The 16,573-nt window shown below is 44.2% G+C and overlaps 1 protein-coding gene across 1 annotated transcript in view; it reads left to right on the forward strand.

The window, feature by feature from the left end:
* Positions 1 to 14,876, forward strand: part of LOC106592067 (caveolae-associated protein 2) — a 16,596-nt gene extending 1,720 nt beyond the window's left edge. The window contains exons 3-5 of the mRNA XM_045699302.1: positions 11,941 to 12,204; positions 12,410 to 12,571; positions 12,648 to 14,876. Coding sequence (XP_045555258.1) covers positions 11,941 to 12,204; positions 12,410 to 12,571; positions 12,648 to 13,085 — 864 coding nt within the window. The 3' untranslated portion in view covers positions 13,086 to 14,876. The remainder of the gene's footprint in view (positions 1 to 11,940; positions 12,205 to 12,409; positions 12,572 to 12,647) is intronic.
* Positions 14,877 to 16,573: the final 1,697 nt, after the last annotated feature.

Consider the following 16,573-nt stretch of genomic DNA (forward strand, 5'->3'; position numbering starts at 1 on the left):
TATTATTAGCTGCTCCTCATGTCTATTTTAATATCAAGGAATGTTTCACTTTCTCTGGTCATAGGAACAACATGAATTTGTGCATGAGGCAGATGTGGTGTGACTCGAGTTTCACCATCAGGTGGAAGACGGTGTCCCCTCTCTGGTCAGACTCCCTCCCTCCCTCCCTCCCTCCCTCCCTCCACTGAGACTAATGCCATGTTCAAAACAACTAGGAACTGGGAAATCTCAGACTTCCGACTTCAGTACGTCTCAGACTTCTGTCTTAACTGAAATCTATTTTACCTAATTTCAGACACCCAACTTCACAACTGGGAACTCTGAATAAATGAGATCCGAATGGGGAAATAGCTTTGAACAGTCATCCAACTCAGAATTTCAAGTGGGAAACTCAGGCATATTTCTAGAGCTCTGACTTTCCGACCTGAAGATGACGTCATGATTTGACCTCGTTTTTTTCAGAATCCCGAGTTGTCTTGAAAGCACCATGACAGATAGAGGTCCCATCAGTCCAGTCAAATAAAAAAGTAAATTATTTGCAAATGATTTCAATGTATGCTCAGCTGTGCCTCGCAAGTGCTATACCAATTTATCTATTTTGTTATCAAAGGTCAAATTTTGAAATATAATATGGTCTGAGAATAACAATATTGGCAGGCCAGGCATATAGCCAATATGCTGTGATAATGTATCAGGCCAGGAATATATCCAATATACTGTGATAATGTATCAGGCCAGGAATATATCCAATATGCTGTGATAATGTATCAGGCCAGGAATATATCCAATATAGTGTGATAATGTATCAGGCCAGGAATATATCCAATATGCTGTGATAATGTATCAGGCCAGGAATATATCCAATATGCTGTGATAATGTATCAGGCCAGGAATATATCCAATATGCTGTGATAATGTATCAGGCCAGGAATATATCCAATATGCTGTGATAATGTATCAGGCCAGGAATATATCCAATATGCTGTGATAATGTGTCAGGCCAGGAATATATCCAATATGCTGTGATAATGTAGCAGGCCAGGAATATATCCAATATGCTGTGTTAATGTAGCAGGCCAGGTTTGCATTTCATAGCCCAGAGCCCAGACTCAATTCTTCCATGATCAAACACAGAGAGAGAGAGAGAGAGAGAGAGAGAGAGAGAGAGAGAGAGAGAGAGAGAGAGAGAGAGAGAAAAAAATCTCTCTCTCTCTCTTTATGTTCATGGAAGAATTGAGTCTGGGCTCCGGGCTATGAAATACAAACACACACAATAAGAGAAACACACACACACACACACACACACACACACACACACACACACACACACACACACACACACACACACACACACACACTCAGGATACAGGATCTCACAAACTCCCACACAAAGGGCCGTCTGAGCAACCCCACCCTCCATTAGAATGCTAGTGTGTTATTGATAACAGAATCCATCTCAGTGTCACAAGACAAGACATGACAGATCCCCTCTCCCGCTCCGTTGTCTCCTTGTTCAAATCTTGGCGTTTCAGTCTAAACTTTGGAAACAACCTCAAAACTGTTCTGCAAGGGAATCCCTGACTGAAGCGGGAAAGCCTGTCTGATTCACCACTGAACAGTGTGTTGTGTGAGTGTGGCCGTGGCAGGGTGGGGCTGCAGAAGGGAAGAGAGCAGGGAACAAGTGAGGACCTAACGGTTGAAGCTAGACATAGAGGTCTGGAAGTGTGTGTGTTAGGGTTTGGTTTCTTGCTCAGCCAAAGGAAAGTCACTCTGTTAAGAGTGTGAGTGAGACTTCTAGCACAGTGAAGGGCTTTAATGTTACATTTTTTGTACTTACATGCATAGAGACATATGCATTGGCACGCACACACACACACACACACACACACACACACACACACACACACACACACACACACACACACACACACACACACACACACACACACACACACACACACACACACACACACACACTGGTCATAAACAGCACCTTTGGAACAGATATACACATTCCTTCACTTTGGCAACTCTCTCCCTCTTTCTCTCTCTCTTTCTGTCTCTCACACTCAACCCCTCTGTCTCTGTCTCTCTCATCTACCCTCCCTCCCTCGCCCTCCCTCCTCTGTTATTAATCGAATAGACTAGAGGCTATGATAACCTCTGGCAGCATCTGTGTTATGAATGTGTGAGTGTCTCCTGCAGTACAATGAGCCATCAGTCACTAATAGTGTTCATCCAACAGTCTGGTAAACTCAGTCTAGTAAACTCAGTCTGGTAAACTCAGTCTAGTAAACTCAGTCTGGTAAACTCAGTCTTGTAAACTCAGTCTGGTAAACTCAGTCTGGTAAACTCAGTCTAGTAAACTCAGTCTGGTAAACTCAGTCTGGTAAACTCAGTCTAGTAAACTCAGTCTGGTAAACTCAGTCTGGTAAACTCAGTCTAGTAAACTCAGTCTGGTAAACTCAGTCTGGTAAACTCAGTCTGGTAAACTCAGTCTGGTAAACTCAGTCTAGTAAACTCAGTCTGGTAAACTCAGTCTGGTAAACTCAGTCTAGTAAACTCAGTCTGGTAAACTCAGTCTGGTAAACTCAGTCTGGTAAACTCAGTCTGGTAAACTCAGTCTAGTAAACTCAGTCTGGTAAACTCAGTCTGGTAAACTCAGTCTATCTCTCCCGCTCTCTTTCCCCCTCTCCCCCCTCTCTCCCCCTCTCCCCTTCTCTCTCCCCCTCCTCTCTCTCTCTCTCTCTCTCCCTCTCTCTCTTTCCCCTTATCTCTCCCTCTCTCTTTCCCCCTCCCCCTCTCTCTCCCCCTCTCTCTCTCCCTCTCTCTCTCTTTCCCCCCTATCTCTCCCTCTCTCTTTCCCCTCTCCCCCCCTCTCCCCCTCTCTCTCTTTCCCCCCCATCTCTCCCTCTCTCTTTCCCCCTCCCCCTCTCTCTCCCCCTCTCTCGCTCTCTCTCTCCCTCTTTCCCCCTCTCTCCCTCTCTCTTTCCCCCTCTCCCCTCTCTCTCTCCCCCTATCTCTCCCACTCTCTTTCCCCCTCCCCCTCTCTCTCCACCTCTCCCTCTCTCTTTCCCCCTCTCCCTCCTCCCCCACTCTCTCTCTGTCTCCTTTTGCAGTAGTGTTATGACAGCAGGATACTGTATTTTTATTCCCATGCCCTAATAAGGCTGTCTGATCTCCTCCAGGGAATACTAGTGTCTGTAAGGAGACTATAAGGAAATATGAAAGAGAGGGAGAGAGGAGGAGCGTGAGGAGAAAGAAAGATTGGAGAAAAAGAGAGGCAGGGGAAAGGTGTTTGAGTGTTTTGGTTCTCTATGGTCTCTGTAGTTCAATCCTCATGGGTGTCATTCTGATAACACAACGTAACACAACATAACACACACAGACTTTCCATTACAGTCATGTGATAGATGGACAATGTAAAGGAAACTGGGCCTGCTTTCGCTGTAGGCTATGTCTATCTCATTTCACTGAAGCTCAGGTTTGTAGACACTAACAGAAGTGAGGAGTGAGGGAGTTTGGTTCAGGTTTGTAGACACTAACAGAAGTGAGGAGTGAGGGAGTTTGGCTCAGGTTTGTAGACACTAACAGAAGTGAGGAGTGAGGGAGTTTGGTTCAGGTTTGTAGACACTAACAGAAGTGAGGAGTGAGGGAATTTGGCTCAGGTTTGTAGACACTAACAGAAGTGAGGAGTGAGGGAGTTTGGTTCAGGTTTGTAGACACTAACAGAAGTGAGGAGTGAGGGAATTTGGTTCAGGTTTGTAGACACTAACAGAAGTGAGGAGTGAGGGAGTTTGGCTCAGGTTTGTAGACACTAACAGAAGTGAGGGAGTTTGGTTCAGGTTTGTAGACACTAACAGAAGTGAGGGAGTTTGGTTCAGGTTTGTAGACACTAACAGAAGTGAGGGAATTTGGCTCAGGTTTGTAGACACTAACAGAAGTGAGGAGTGAGGGAGTTTGGTTCAGGTTTGTAGACACTAACAGAAGTGAGGAGTGAGGGAGTTTGGCTCAGGTTTGTAGACACTAACAGAAGTGAGGGAGTTTGGTTCAGGTTTGTAGACACTAACAGAAGTGAGGGAGTTTGGTTCAGGTTTGTAGACACTAACAGAAGTGAGAAGTGAGGGAGTTAGTGCCACATTCAACGAGGTCCGGAGGGCCGCACTGAAAATGTGTTATATTTTCTCACTGTCAATTCTTTATTTATTCCTCTATTCCTTTAGTCCTCTAAACATCGTTTTGGGAATTTTGATGCTCCCTGACTGTCCAGCTTTAATTTAGGTGATTATCAGTGAGCTGGACACAGTCAAGAAACTGTATGAATGTAGGTCCATTATCATTTCTACACTTTCCATTTGGTTTTTGTCAATTTAAAGTATATTGAGTTTGTTTCCCCCATCAGAATATATATATATATATTTAATAATGCGTACACACGCGGGCTGAATTTTACCCCCTTGTATGTTTGACACTGTAACGGTTGTCGTCTGGAAAGGAGGACCAAGGCGCAGCGAGTTGTATACTCATCTTCTTTTAATCGGAGAAAGAAGGAAAACCAAAACAACGCGTATACAAAAATAACAACAATGATGAACGACGAATACAGACTTGAAGGCACAAGACAGCAATTCAAGTGACAACCTCCCACCATTTACAAACACAAACACACCCTAATATATAGGACTCTCAATCAAAGGCAACTAGACAACACCTGCCTTCAATTGAGAGTCCACACCCCAATTAACTAAACATAGAAACAGACTAACTAGAAAGCAGTGACCAAAAACCCCAGAAATAATGAATCAAACACCCCACTACATAAACCATCACCCCGACACACATAAACAAAATACCCTCTGCCACGTCCTGACCAAACTACAATAGCAAATAATCTTATTTACTGGTCAGGACGTGACAGACACCCCTTCACTAAACCACCCCCAGACCACTGGATGGTCCAGTCTAAGTGGCACCCAGCCCCATTCCTCTGGGTGTGGGCAAATACCAGAGGGGTGTGTGAAATAGTGGACAGTGTCTGTTCTAAAATCCATGAGGGAAATACTGTAACCTCATTAGTACAGGTTTTACAAAACAAGCGTGTGTGTGTGTGTGTGTGTGTGTGTGTGTGTGTGTGTGTGTGTGTGTGTGTGTGTGTGTGTGTGTGTGTGTGTGTGTGTGTGTGTGTGTGAACAATGTGTTGAGGGGTCATTCCTAGAAGAGAGATGTGATTGGTTGAAACTGTGTGTGTGGTTGCTAACCATGCAGAACGAAGAATGTGGTTTGACCCATCAGTAAAGTTTCACAACTTCATCTCTCTCTCTCTCTCTCTCTCTCTCTCTCTCTCTCTCTCTCGCTCTCTCTCTCTCTCTCTCCCCTCTCTCTCCCCCTCTCTCTCTCTCTCTCTCTCTTTCTCTCTGTCTCTCTCTCTCTCTCTCTCTGTCTGCCCCCTCCCCTCCTCTCTCTCTCTCTCTCTCTCTCTCTCTCTCTCTCTCTCTCTCTCTCTCTCTCTCTCTCTGTAATAGAGTACATTATTATCACTATCTGCACATACAAAGCTGAGCTATGGACACACCCACACACAGTGAGATACAAAAGCTGTCATTGTGTTGGTCTCGTGACCTGGCTGATAGAGAGCTTGGCAGGACTCTCTCTCCCCCTCTCCCTTTCTCTGTCTGTCTTGCTCTCTTTCTAAGTGGTAGTGGTAGTTCAAAGGCTAGTAGGATTGTTGACCACTACTCTCTCTCTCCACTCTGAGATAAAAAGATGCTATCTAAGAACTTAATAAAAGGGTTCTTCAGCTGTCCCCATAGGAGAACGCTTTAAATAACCCTTTTGAGTTCCACATAGAACCCTTTACACAGAGAGTTCTACATAGAACCCAAAAGAGTTCTACCTGGAACCAAAAATAGTTATCCTATGGGGGACAGCCAAAGAACCATTTTGGAACCTTTTTTTTAAAGAATGTACTCTCCACCTCTACTCCTCCTTCACTCACATCTTTCTCGTACCTTTCTCATCACACACACACACACACACACACACACACACACACACACACACACACACACACACACACACACACACACACACACACACACACACACACACACACACACACACACACACCAACCAATACTCAATCAATGTGTTGAGCACATAACAGCTGTTTTCTATCAACTGTGCTGAGGACCAGACACTGGAATGTGTGACAGATTAACATGTGTAGGTGTGTGTGTCTCTGTGCTCAACAAGTAACGTCTCTCCAGTCCATAGGCCCAGTTATATTAATGGGATGGATCCATTACATTGGTTATAACACAAGGCAATAATATGCTGATACAGATGACAACACACACACACACTCACCCCGCTTTAACACAAACACACTGTTAGGCAGGCGGACATCTGGGCTCTCTCACTCCTCTTAGCTAGGGGAGGAGGTACTGTACCTTGACTCTGACTGGTACAGTGAGGTAGCAGTAGCAGGCCTGTCATGCATGTGTTCACTGGAGGAACCACACCTTATAGGCAGCACAGGGAAACCTAGAGTAAAGCAAAACTCTCTCTCTTTCTCTGTCTCTCTCTCTCTCTCTCTCTTTCTCTGTCTCTCTCTCTCTCTCTCTCTCTCTCTCTCTGTCTCTCTCTCTCTGCTCTCTCTCTCTCTCTCTCTCTCTCTCTCTCTCTCTCTCTCTCTCTCTCTCTCTGCTCTCTCTCTGCTCTCTCTCACTCTCTCTCTCTGCTCTCTCTCTCTCTCTGCTCTCTCTCACTCTCTCTCTCTGCTCTCTGCTCTCTCTCTCTCTCTCTCTTTCTCTCTCTCTTTCTCTCTCTCTCTGTCCTCTCTCTCTCTCTCTCTGCTATCTCTCTCTGCTCTCTCTCACTCTCTCTCTCTGCTCTCTCTCTCTCTGCTCTCTCTCACTCTCTCTCTCTGCTCTCTGCTCTCTCTCTCTCTCTCTCTCTGCTCTCTCTCTCTCTCTCTCTCTGCTCTCTCAGCTCTCTCTCTGCTCTCTCTCTCTCTGCTCTCTCTCACTCTCTCTCTGCTCTCTTCTCTCTCTCTCTCTCTCTCTCTCTCTCTCTCTCTCTCTCTCTCTCTCCCTACTCTCGAAATGTCTCTTGATGTAATTAGCATCTTGGTGGCAGCTGCATTGGCAAAATGTACGTCTGTGTTTCATTGGTATAACGTGTTTTGACTTGTGTAGGTGTTGACACATGTAACACAAGAATAACAGGTTTCCAACTGAAGTTAGCTAAATTACAGTGTCAGAACTCTGATAATGCTAAGCTACTGTATGCTATTACTTCATATCATGGAACACCTTGGCTTGGCTTGGCTTGTCAATTTCCCTCTGTCAGACTGTTGAGTGATTGATCGGTTGTAGATACTGCTGATGTTGTGTGTAACTGTGAACTTGGATCTTGGAAATCATCGACATCTGAATCCGTGTGTTCAAGAATACTGGGACTTCAAGGAAAAACGCTCAACCAACTTGGAATTCCAAGTCGGAATCTCTGGGATCATCCTAGAACTCCAACTTCTCTGACCTGAAGATCACTGACCGGTGTTTCCAGTGTCCTAGACTCTTACAGTAGCTATGGGAGCTAGCTAAAACACAAAAGCTACAGCTAAAGGTAAGGCTAAGAGTAGCAGCTAAAGCTAAATTAAGCTAAGGGTTGCTAAATTAAGATAAGGGTAGCTAAATGAAGCTAAGGGTAGCAACTAAATGAAGCTAAGGGTAGCAGCTAAATGTAGCTCAGGGAAGCCAAATAAGCTAAGGGTAGCTAAAGAAATCCAAAGGTACCACAGCTAATGCTAGCCCAAAGGTGAATGCATTCCTCTGAGCCGAGTGGGACATTTTTGTTCATCTTATCAGGAAATTCCTTGGTGAAGGGGGAAGCAAGTTTGTGTGTGTGCGTGCGAGGACAAACTTATACCCACAGAAATTATGGAACATTCTGAGTTGTAACCTTTCTATACACTGTATAGGCCTATGGTTCTGGTATAAGAGACCTGGGATATATACAGTACTGGATACCTTTAGAGAGAGGAGAGTCAAGAGTCAATTCCATGACCATTACTCACTTCACAAGCTAGACTTTTCCAGTCTGCGGAGTGTGTCAGAACTGAACTATTTTCTAGAGTATTAAATACACAGCCCTCAAACTTTATCTTGCAAAAACAGATGCATTTCCTCCACAACTCCCTACTGCATTTTGCGTGTGTGCGTGTGTGCGTGCGTGCATGCGTGTGTGTGTGTGTGTGTGCGTGCGGGTGCGTGTGTCCAGAGTAATTGTTGTTAAGGTCAAATGTGCAGAGAATAATACTTTGTCATCTGAGTTTGGGTTGTGGTGCCTGAGGAAGACAGATGTTCTCCAGGGTGTGTGTGTGTGTGTGTACGTATGTGTGCATGTGTCTCTCCTCTTCTCTCTCCCTTGTCTCTCCTTTCTTACTCCTCCCTCCCTCTCTCCTCTTCTCTCTCCTCCTCTCTCCTTTCCCTCCCTCTCTCCTCTCCTCTTCTCTCTCCTCCACTCTCCTTTCCCTCCCTCTCTCTCTTTTCACTCCTCCCTCCTTTCCCTCCCTCTCTCTCTTCTCTCTCCTCCCTTCCCTCGCTCCCTTCCCTCTGCTCCCTTCCCTCCCTCCTCTTCTCTCTCCTCCTCTCAGGGTTTGGCCCATGTCCAGCATTTGGTGGAAACTCTGAGTGTTGCCTCGCCTTGGCTTCCCTCCCCTGTGTGCGTGTGTGTGCGTGTGTGTCTGTGTGTGTGCGTGTGTGCGTGTGTGTGTTGCCTTGGCTTCCTTCCCCTCTTCTTCGACATTCTTCTGCCTTTATGATTGTTCCCAGCAACCTTATTTGTCCTTCTTTAATGTAGCGCTACATGATATCTTTGTGACAAAGTTTCCAGCAGAACAAACACTGTGTGTGCATCCTTCCGGTGTGTATGTGTGTGTTGCGTCGGCCATTTTGTGAAATGTCATTAGGAATGTAACAATGATTAGTGACTGTATGTAGATGGTATGTGTTCATGGTTTGGAAATAGCGTTTACACAAATCCAATGATTCCATAACTCAACAGGCCTATGTAGTTTCCCACCACCACACGTCACCACAGAAGGTTTTCAACGTTTTCATACATCAGAAGCAGTCCAGAGTAAAGTTGAGTCTTCAGAATGCCAGCTACTGTACACTGCGTGCACAATTATTAGGCAAATTGTATTCCTCGGGATTCATTTTATTGTTGAACAAACACAATGCTCTCAGTCAATCCAAAATGTTATTGAACCTCAAACGTGAATGTTTAAGAAAGGAAAAGTGAGTTTTGTCTTTCTCAGGGAAATAAATAAGTGTGCACAATTATTAGGCAACTATTAGTGTGCAGAATTATTAGGCAACTATTAGTGTGCAGAATTATTAGGCAACTAAATTACAAAAATAATTTCTCTCAACTCACTTGTTTATTCTCATTTTTTTGAGTAAGTGTAGCAAATAAGTAACACAAAATGACAATTATATCACATTTTTGGCCTTTCAAAAATATTCAGTGACCAATATAGCCACCCTTATTTTCAATAACTGCCATGAGCCTTCCATCCATGGAGTCTGTCAGTTTCTTGATCTGTTCACGATCAATTTTCACTGAAGCAGCAACCACAGCCTCCCAAATGCTGTTCAAAAAGGTGTATTGTCTTCCATCACTGTAAATCTCACGTTTGAGAAGGGCCCACAAGTTCTCAATAGGATTTAAGTCAGGTGAGGAAGGGGGCCAGGTCATCATTCAGGCATCTTTGAGGCCCTTGCTGGCTAGCCAAGCAGTGGAGTACTTGGATGCATGTGATGGAGCATTGTCCTGCATAAAGATCATGGCCTTCTAGAATGCTGAGGACTTCTTCCTGTACCACTGTTTGATGAAAGAATCTTCCAGAAACTGGCAGTAGGTTTGGGAGTTGAGTTTCAGTCCATCTTCAACCCGAAAAGGTCCAACTACCTCATCCTCAATGATAGCAGCCCATACCAGTACCCCTCCTTCACCTTGCTGGCACCTGACTCAAAGTGGTGCCCTGTGTCCATTACTGATCCAGCCACGGGCTCATCCATTTGGTCCATCAAGAGTCACTTTCATTTCATCTGTCCATAAAACCTTTGAAAAATCTGTCTTCAGGTATTTCTTTGCCCAATCTTGACGCTTCAACTTGTGAATCTTATTCAGTGGTGGTCTTGTTTCAGTCTTCTTGACCTTGGCCATGTCTCTGAGCACTTTTGAACACTCCAGGTAGGTTGCAGTTCTGGAATATGGTGGCACTGGAGGATAATGGGTTCCTGGTAGTTTGACATTTAATTCTTCTCAAGTCTTTTGCAGTTAATTTGCGCCTTTTCTTCCCTATGTGTTTTTTGCGCCCCAGTTGACTATTCGCAACAAAACGTTTGAATGTCCGGTGGTGTAACGGCCGTCGTCAGAATTAGACCAAGGTGCAGCGGAGGATGTGTTCATCATTAGAGTTTTAATGAAAAAGAGAACACTACAAAAATAAACAAAAGACGACAGCAAAACAGTCCTGTCAGGATTAACTCTACACAACAGAAACACTAGACAGAAACAATTACCCACAAAACCCAAAGGAAAAACATGCTCCTTATCTGTGACTCCCAATCAGCAACAACGAGCTTCAGCTGTGCCTGATTGGGAGCCACACACGGCCCAAAACAAAGAAATACAAAAACATAGAAAAAGGATCATAGAACGCCCACCCAATGTAACACCCTGGCCTAACCAAAATAAAGAACAAAAACCCCTCTCTATGGCCAGGGCGTTACAGGTGGTCACACCTCAATAGTTTAGCTATTTAAAGAGTGTCGCATCCGTCTGAAAGGCATTTTACATTTTGGGTTTTTCAGTGTCAGTTAAATTGTACTTGTCCTCTTGCTCAGTTGTGCACTGGGGCCTCCCACTTCTCTTTATATTCTGGTTAGAGCCAGTTTGCGCTGTTGAGTGAAGAGAGTAATACACAGCGTTGTACGAGATCTTCAGTTTCTTGACAATTTCTCACATGGAATAGCCTTCATTTCTCAGAACAAGAATAGACTGACGAGTTTCAGAAGAAGGTTCTTTGATTCTGGCCATTTTGAGCCTCTAATCAAACCCACAAATGCTGATGCTCCAGATACTCAACTAGTCTAAAGAAGGCCAGTTTTATTGCTTCTTTAATCAGAACAACAATTTTCAGCTGTGCTAACATAATTGCAAAAGGGTTTTCTAATGATCAATTAGCCTTTTAAATTGATAAACTTGGATTAGCTAACACAACGTGCCATTGGAACACAGCAGTGATGGTTGCTGATAATGGGCTTCTGTTCGCCTATGTAGATATTCCATAAAAAATCAGCCGTTTCCAGCTACAATAGTAATTTACAACATTAACAACGTCTACACTGTATTTCTAATCAATTTGATGTTATTTTTAATGGACAACATTTTTTATTTTCTTTCAAAATCAAGGACATTTCTAATTGACCTCAAACTTCTGAATGGTGGTGTATGTCAAAAGGTCTCTCTCTCTCTCTCTCTGTCTCTCTCTCTCTCTCTCTCTCTCTCTCTCTCTCTCTCTCTCTCTTTGCAAACACTGACACTCAACACAAGTTCTATTCTGGTGTTACCATGACAACTCACCCATTAGTTTGGCGATGCAAGGACATTTCTAAGTGACCCTGAACTTTTGAACGGTAGTATAAATGTGATCCACTCCTAAACTATTAGCTATTAATAAAGATAATTAAATATAGCAACATACCACATCTGTTTTGAATGATGAACGTACTGTTCATGAGTTCCTTTCTCTAACTTCTTATCATACACTTTCCTTTTTACTCTCTCATTCTCTTTCTCTCCTTCCCTACTCGTCTACCTTCCTCCCTCTTCTCCTTCTCCCTCCCTCTTCCTTCTCTCTCTCTGTAGGAGGAGAATGAAATCCCAACCAGTGTGTTTGTCAAGGATACTGTTCCTTTCCCCCGTGACGCTGAGGAGGGGGAGGAGCCCACCGCCGTCATCGACGCCAACCGCTCCACGGAGGAGGGGCTTCACACCATCGACCTATCCTCGGACGAGGACGTAGGGCTGGAGGCGGACCTGGACGAGGTGGGAGATGGCGTATACGAGCTGGCCGGAGAGCACACAGACAAATCCCGCGCGGATAAGTTTAAACGCTCCAGTCTAAAGAAGGTGAGGGATGGAGAAAGCCGGCGTTAGGGGTTAAAGTCTATGGGTGAGCGGTTAGGGGTCAAGGTCATGTTCTGTGGCTGCGTGGCGTGTTCAATGCTGACTATTGATGTATTGCAGAGCTTAAGATCAGGGGTCGGAGGTTAGGGGTAAGGGTTAGGAGATTTCCTGCTTTGTACTGACTGCATGACTGTACAATGTATTGCAGGTGGACAGTCTGAAGAGGGCCTTCTCCAAAGCGAATATAGAGAAGAAGATGAACAAGATTGTGTCACAGGAGAAACGAGAGAAGATGAAGAAGAGCCTGACACCCAACCACCCAAAGAGCTCCTCCTTCAAAGTGTCCCCTCTCACGTTCAGCATCAAGAAGGTCAGTACACACACACACACACAAACACTCACACTATTGTGGATTCATCTGACATGACTACGTCCTGCTGTAACAGAATCGTAAGTCTGAGGGTCAACCTGAAGCTGAAGCAGAGGTGGAGGCCTCATCCCAGACCGGGGTCTCGCCTACTGCCGTGGCCTCCATCGAGATCTCCCCGCTGGCCAGCCCTGATGAGGAGGTCCTCTTCACTGAGGTGCACTCCCAACTGGCTCCAGGGCTGGAGGAGTCCAGGGCTGAGGCTTTGGAGATGGAAGAGGTGGCTGTCAGGGAAGTTCCAGAATCTGACGAAATTCCAGAATCCAACGTTTTTTCTGATTCCAAACCGTTCCTAGAATCACACGTTCCTGAGGCGGATGTGGATCTGTCGGTTATGACGGAGGGAGTGAGCGACGAGTACACTCTCTCTGCCACGTTCCCACATGATGCCTTACACTCTATCTCGCCCTTCGATGAGGAAGACAGGGAGGAAAAGGTGCAGAGGGAGAAAGAGTAGGAGAAGGAAGGAGAGAAAGAGTAGGAGAAGGAACGAGAGAAGGAAGTGTAGAAGGAGGTGGAGGAGAAGGAAGAGGAGAAATAGGTGGAGGAGAAGGAAGAGGAGTAGGAGAAGGAGGGGAGACTTGTGGAAGAGGAGGCCCAGCTGTCAAAGTCCCCTAAAACACACACACACACAAAATAAATACACATATACCTATTCCCTAAAATACTTCCCCATTCCCACTCCCACTCTCTGTCCATCATCCTCTAAAAAACTCACAGACCCTCTGTTCAAAAACACACACCCACACACACACAATTATAGTTCATTTCTGTGTGTGTCTGTATGTGTGTGTGTGTGTGTGTGTGTGTGTGTGTGTGTGTGTGTGTGTGTGTGTGTGTGTGTGTGTGTGTGTGTGTGTGTGTGTGTGTGTGTGTGTGTGTGTGTGTGTGTGTGTGTGTGTGTGTGTGTGTGTGTCAGGGGCAGATGTCTGTTTCACATGTGAAAAAGGATGATGAAGTTGTTAAAAAGGTATAATTATCTACTTATGCTACTGCTTAAAGTTTAAACCTAAACGTATATTTGTGTATGTAAGATGCTAACTTTGTTTGACCTAATAGATACAATTCAAGCCAATCAGTACAACACTTGTCATAATACTAGCTACAGATAACGTGATCTAACCAAAGATTTTTGGTATCCATTACTGTCCGTTACAGGTTTGCCTATAGAAAACACCGCCATATATTTTTCAACTAACCTGGTATTGGCGATACTGTCTTCCATCTCGATTCTGGGAAACAGTTATTTTAGAAATGTTTCTATCCAGTGGCAGGTGGTTATACAAAAAACACTGAAAACTCAGATAGTAAATCCATGTTTTGTACCGCGCAAGGAGGATCCTTGCCATCTTAGCTGCCGGACATCTAGAATTTTCCAGCATCTTTGACAGAACTAGTCATTTCTATGCGAAGCGGCCGCAGCCAGACAGTGTGTCACGTTAAAACAAAGCTCTACACACATTGATACAAAACATGGATTTCCTATCTTTCTGAGGTTTCTCTGCTGTTTGTAGAACTACCTGCAACTGGACATGGACATTTATAAGATAACTGCTTTCCAGAATCGAGAACGAAGAGAGTATCGCCAATACCAGCTTAATTGAAGAATCTATAGCAGCGTTTTGTATCAGCAAATCTGTAACTCCCAGTAATGGATACCAAAAATCTTTGGTTATATCACATTATCTGGTGTACAATCTGTAGCTATCATCATTCATGATCCTCGAATATCTTAGTACTGTATCATCTCTCAGTGAATGTATAGAAAACATAGAGAGATATAGCATGGCAACAGTTGATAATAAAACATTATAAGGGTTCATACCACAGGGTGGTGGCACCTTAATTGGGGAGGACAGGCTCCTGGTAATGGCTCGAGCAGAATAAGTGGATTAGTATCAAATACATCAAACACATGGTTTCCACATGGTTTCCATGTGTTTGATGCCATTCCGTTCACTCCGTTCCAGCCATTACAATGAGTTGTCCTCCCCTCAGCAGCCTCCCCTGGTTCATACATAATGTACAACAGGTAATAATGCATTATTGTGTATCTGTTGGCTTCAAGTAAAGTGTTAGTGAAGTAGCCTATGTAGTCTTCTCTTATTTCACTGGTGCCAAAGAAACTCCTCTTCAATATATTGTCCAGATTGTTAAAACTGTGATTGTCATGTTTCTTGCTCTTATATAAAAAAAAGAAGCTATCTCCAGAATCCTTAGAATTCTAAATAAAAACATGGAAACTGTCCTCCTCCTCTCTCTTTATTTCCTCCTGTTGGCGATTTGTTTATTTGGATTAGGCTAGATTATGGACATATAGACTACAAATTAGACAGCTATTGGTTGTCCTGTTCATTATAGCCACAGTGCGTAATATTTCCAGTTCAAGTAGTAAAATACACAACTTGAATTTGAGCCATATGATCGAGTACTATTTGCATGTGCTCCAGGCCTTGAGGCCTACCTTCCACTCTGATGGTGTGATGGAAAATGTTATGTTTGTGCTTTTCTAATAAGCAATTTATGTGTTCATGCAAGTGACTGAATCCTCATTATCAGTATCTGCAATTTGGCAGTATGCCCTGAACCTTGTTTTGAGAACAAAAGGATATCTCAGTTTCAAGGTCTCAGCTTGGAGAGAAGAAGCCTTGTGAGATATTGGTCTGTCACATACATGAACCAAACATTAATGATTAATTATGAATGATAAGCAAAATCATGCCTATGTAACATGTCTGTAAGCAGTATATGAGATCTAACGGGACTGCCCTGAAAGAGCTCCTGACAGACGTGCACTATGGTGCATCAAGTTTGTTGGAACCTCTCCAGTTAACTGTTAATAAACAATGTTTCATTTAAGATTGACTTTGGGTGTCCCTGTGTAGAATTGTCACGACAATGGCATGCATGCACGCATCTCAACAAACTGTAACAGGCTATCGTAACCTGTCCAGTAGATAGCCAAATGTTGGCCTGTTCAAAGCTCTGTATCAAGGCGAGACCCAAACGCAGACACAGGAGGCAGGTGGTTGGAGTCTTACAATGTTTATTAAACCAAAGGGTTAGGCAAGAGAATGGTCATGGACAGGCAAAAAGGTCAAAACCAGATCAGAGTCCAGGAGGTACAGAGTGGCAGACAGGCTCGTGGTCAAGGCAGGCAGAATGGTCAGGCAGGCGGGTACAAAGTCCAGAAACAGGCAAGGGTCAAAACCGGGAGGACTAGAAAAAGGATAATGCAAAAAGCAGGAGAACGGGAAAAACGCTGGTTGCCTTGGAAACATACAAGATGAACTGGCACAGAAAGACAGGAAACACAGGGATAAATACACTGGGGAAAACAAGCAACACCTGGAGGGGGTGGAGACAATAACGAGGACAGGTGAAACTGATCAGGGTGTGAGCAATTTTTCTTGGTCATTTTTTTCCCCCGAGTTTCCAGTAGTGAAGTCGGATGCCTGAGATTAGGTAAAACAGATTAGAGGTAAAACAGAAGTCTGAGACCCACAGAAGTCAGAATTCTGAGATTTCACAGTTTTGAACACTGCATTCGTCTCAGCGAAGGGAGGGAGAGAGCAGCAGAGGGTCCGCCTCTCACGGTCCCTGCGCTCTCCTTCTTTTCCTCCAGTGAGTCTGACCAGAGAGGGGACACCGTCTTCCACCTGATGGTGAAACTCGAGTCACACCACATCTGCCTCATGCACAAATTCATGTTGTTCCTATGACCAGAGAAAGTGAAACATTCCTTGATATTAAAATAGACATGAGGAGCAGCTAATAATAATAAAAACACAGGGCTATCGATTCACTTGGCTACTCATTCATTGCAGCTGCAGCACCAGTGGAAGTAGGGAAAATCATGTTTTGTAGTAGTGTTGAATAAAAACTGTCATAAAAACAGCAGCTCTTTGCTGTATTCTCTGAAAGTCTCTGGTCATTGTCTTAAAA

The sequence above is a fragment of the Salmo salar genome, chromosome ssa17 (genome assembly GCF_905237065.1).
Source record: "Salmo salar chromosome ssa17, Ssal_v3.1, whole genome shotgun sequence".
In the NCBI taxonomy this organism is placed as follows: Eukaryota; Metazoa; Chordata; class Actinopteri; order Salmoniformes; family Salmonidae; genus Salmo; species Salmo salar.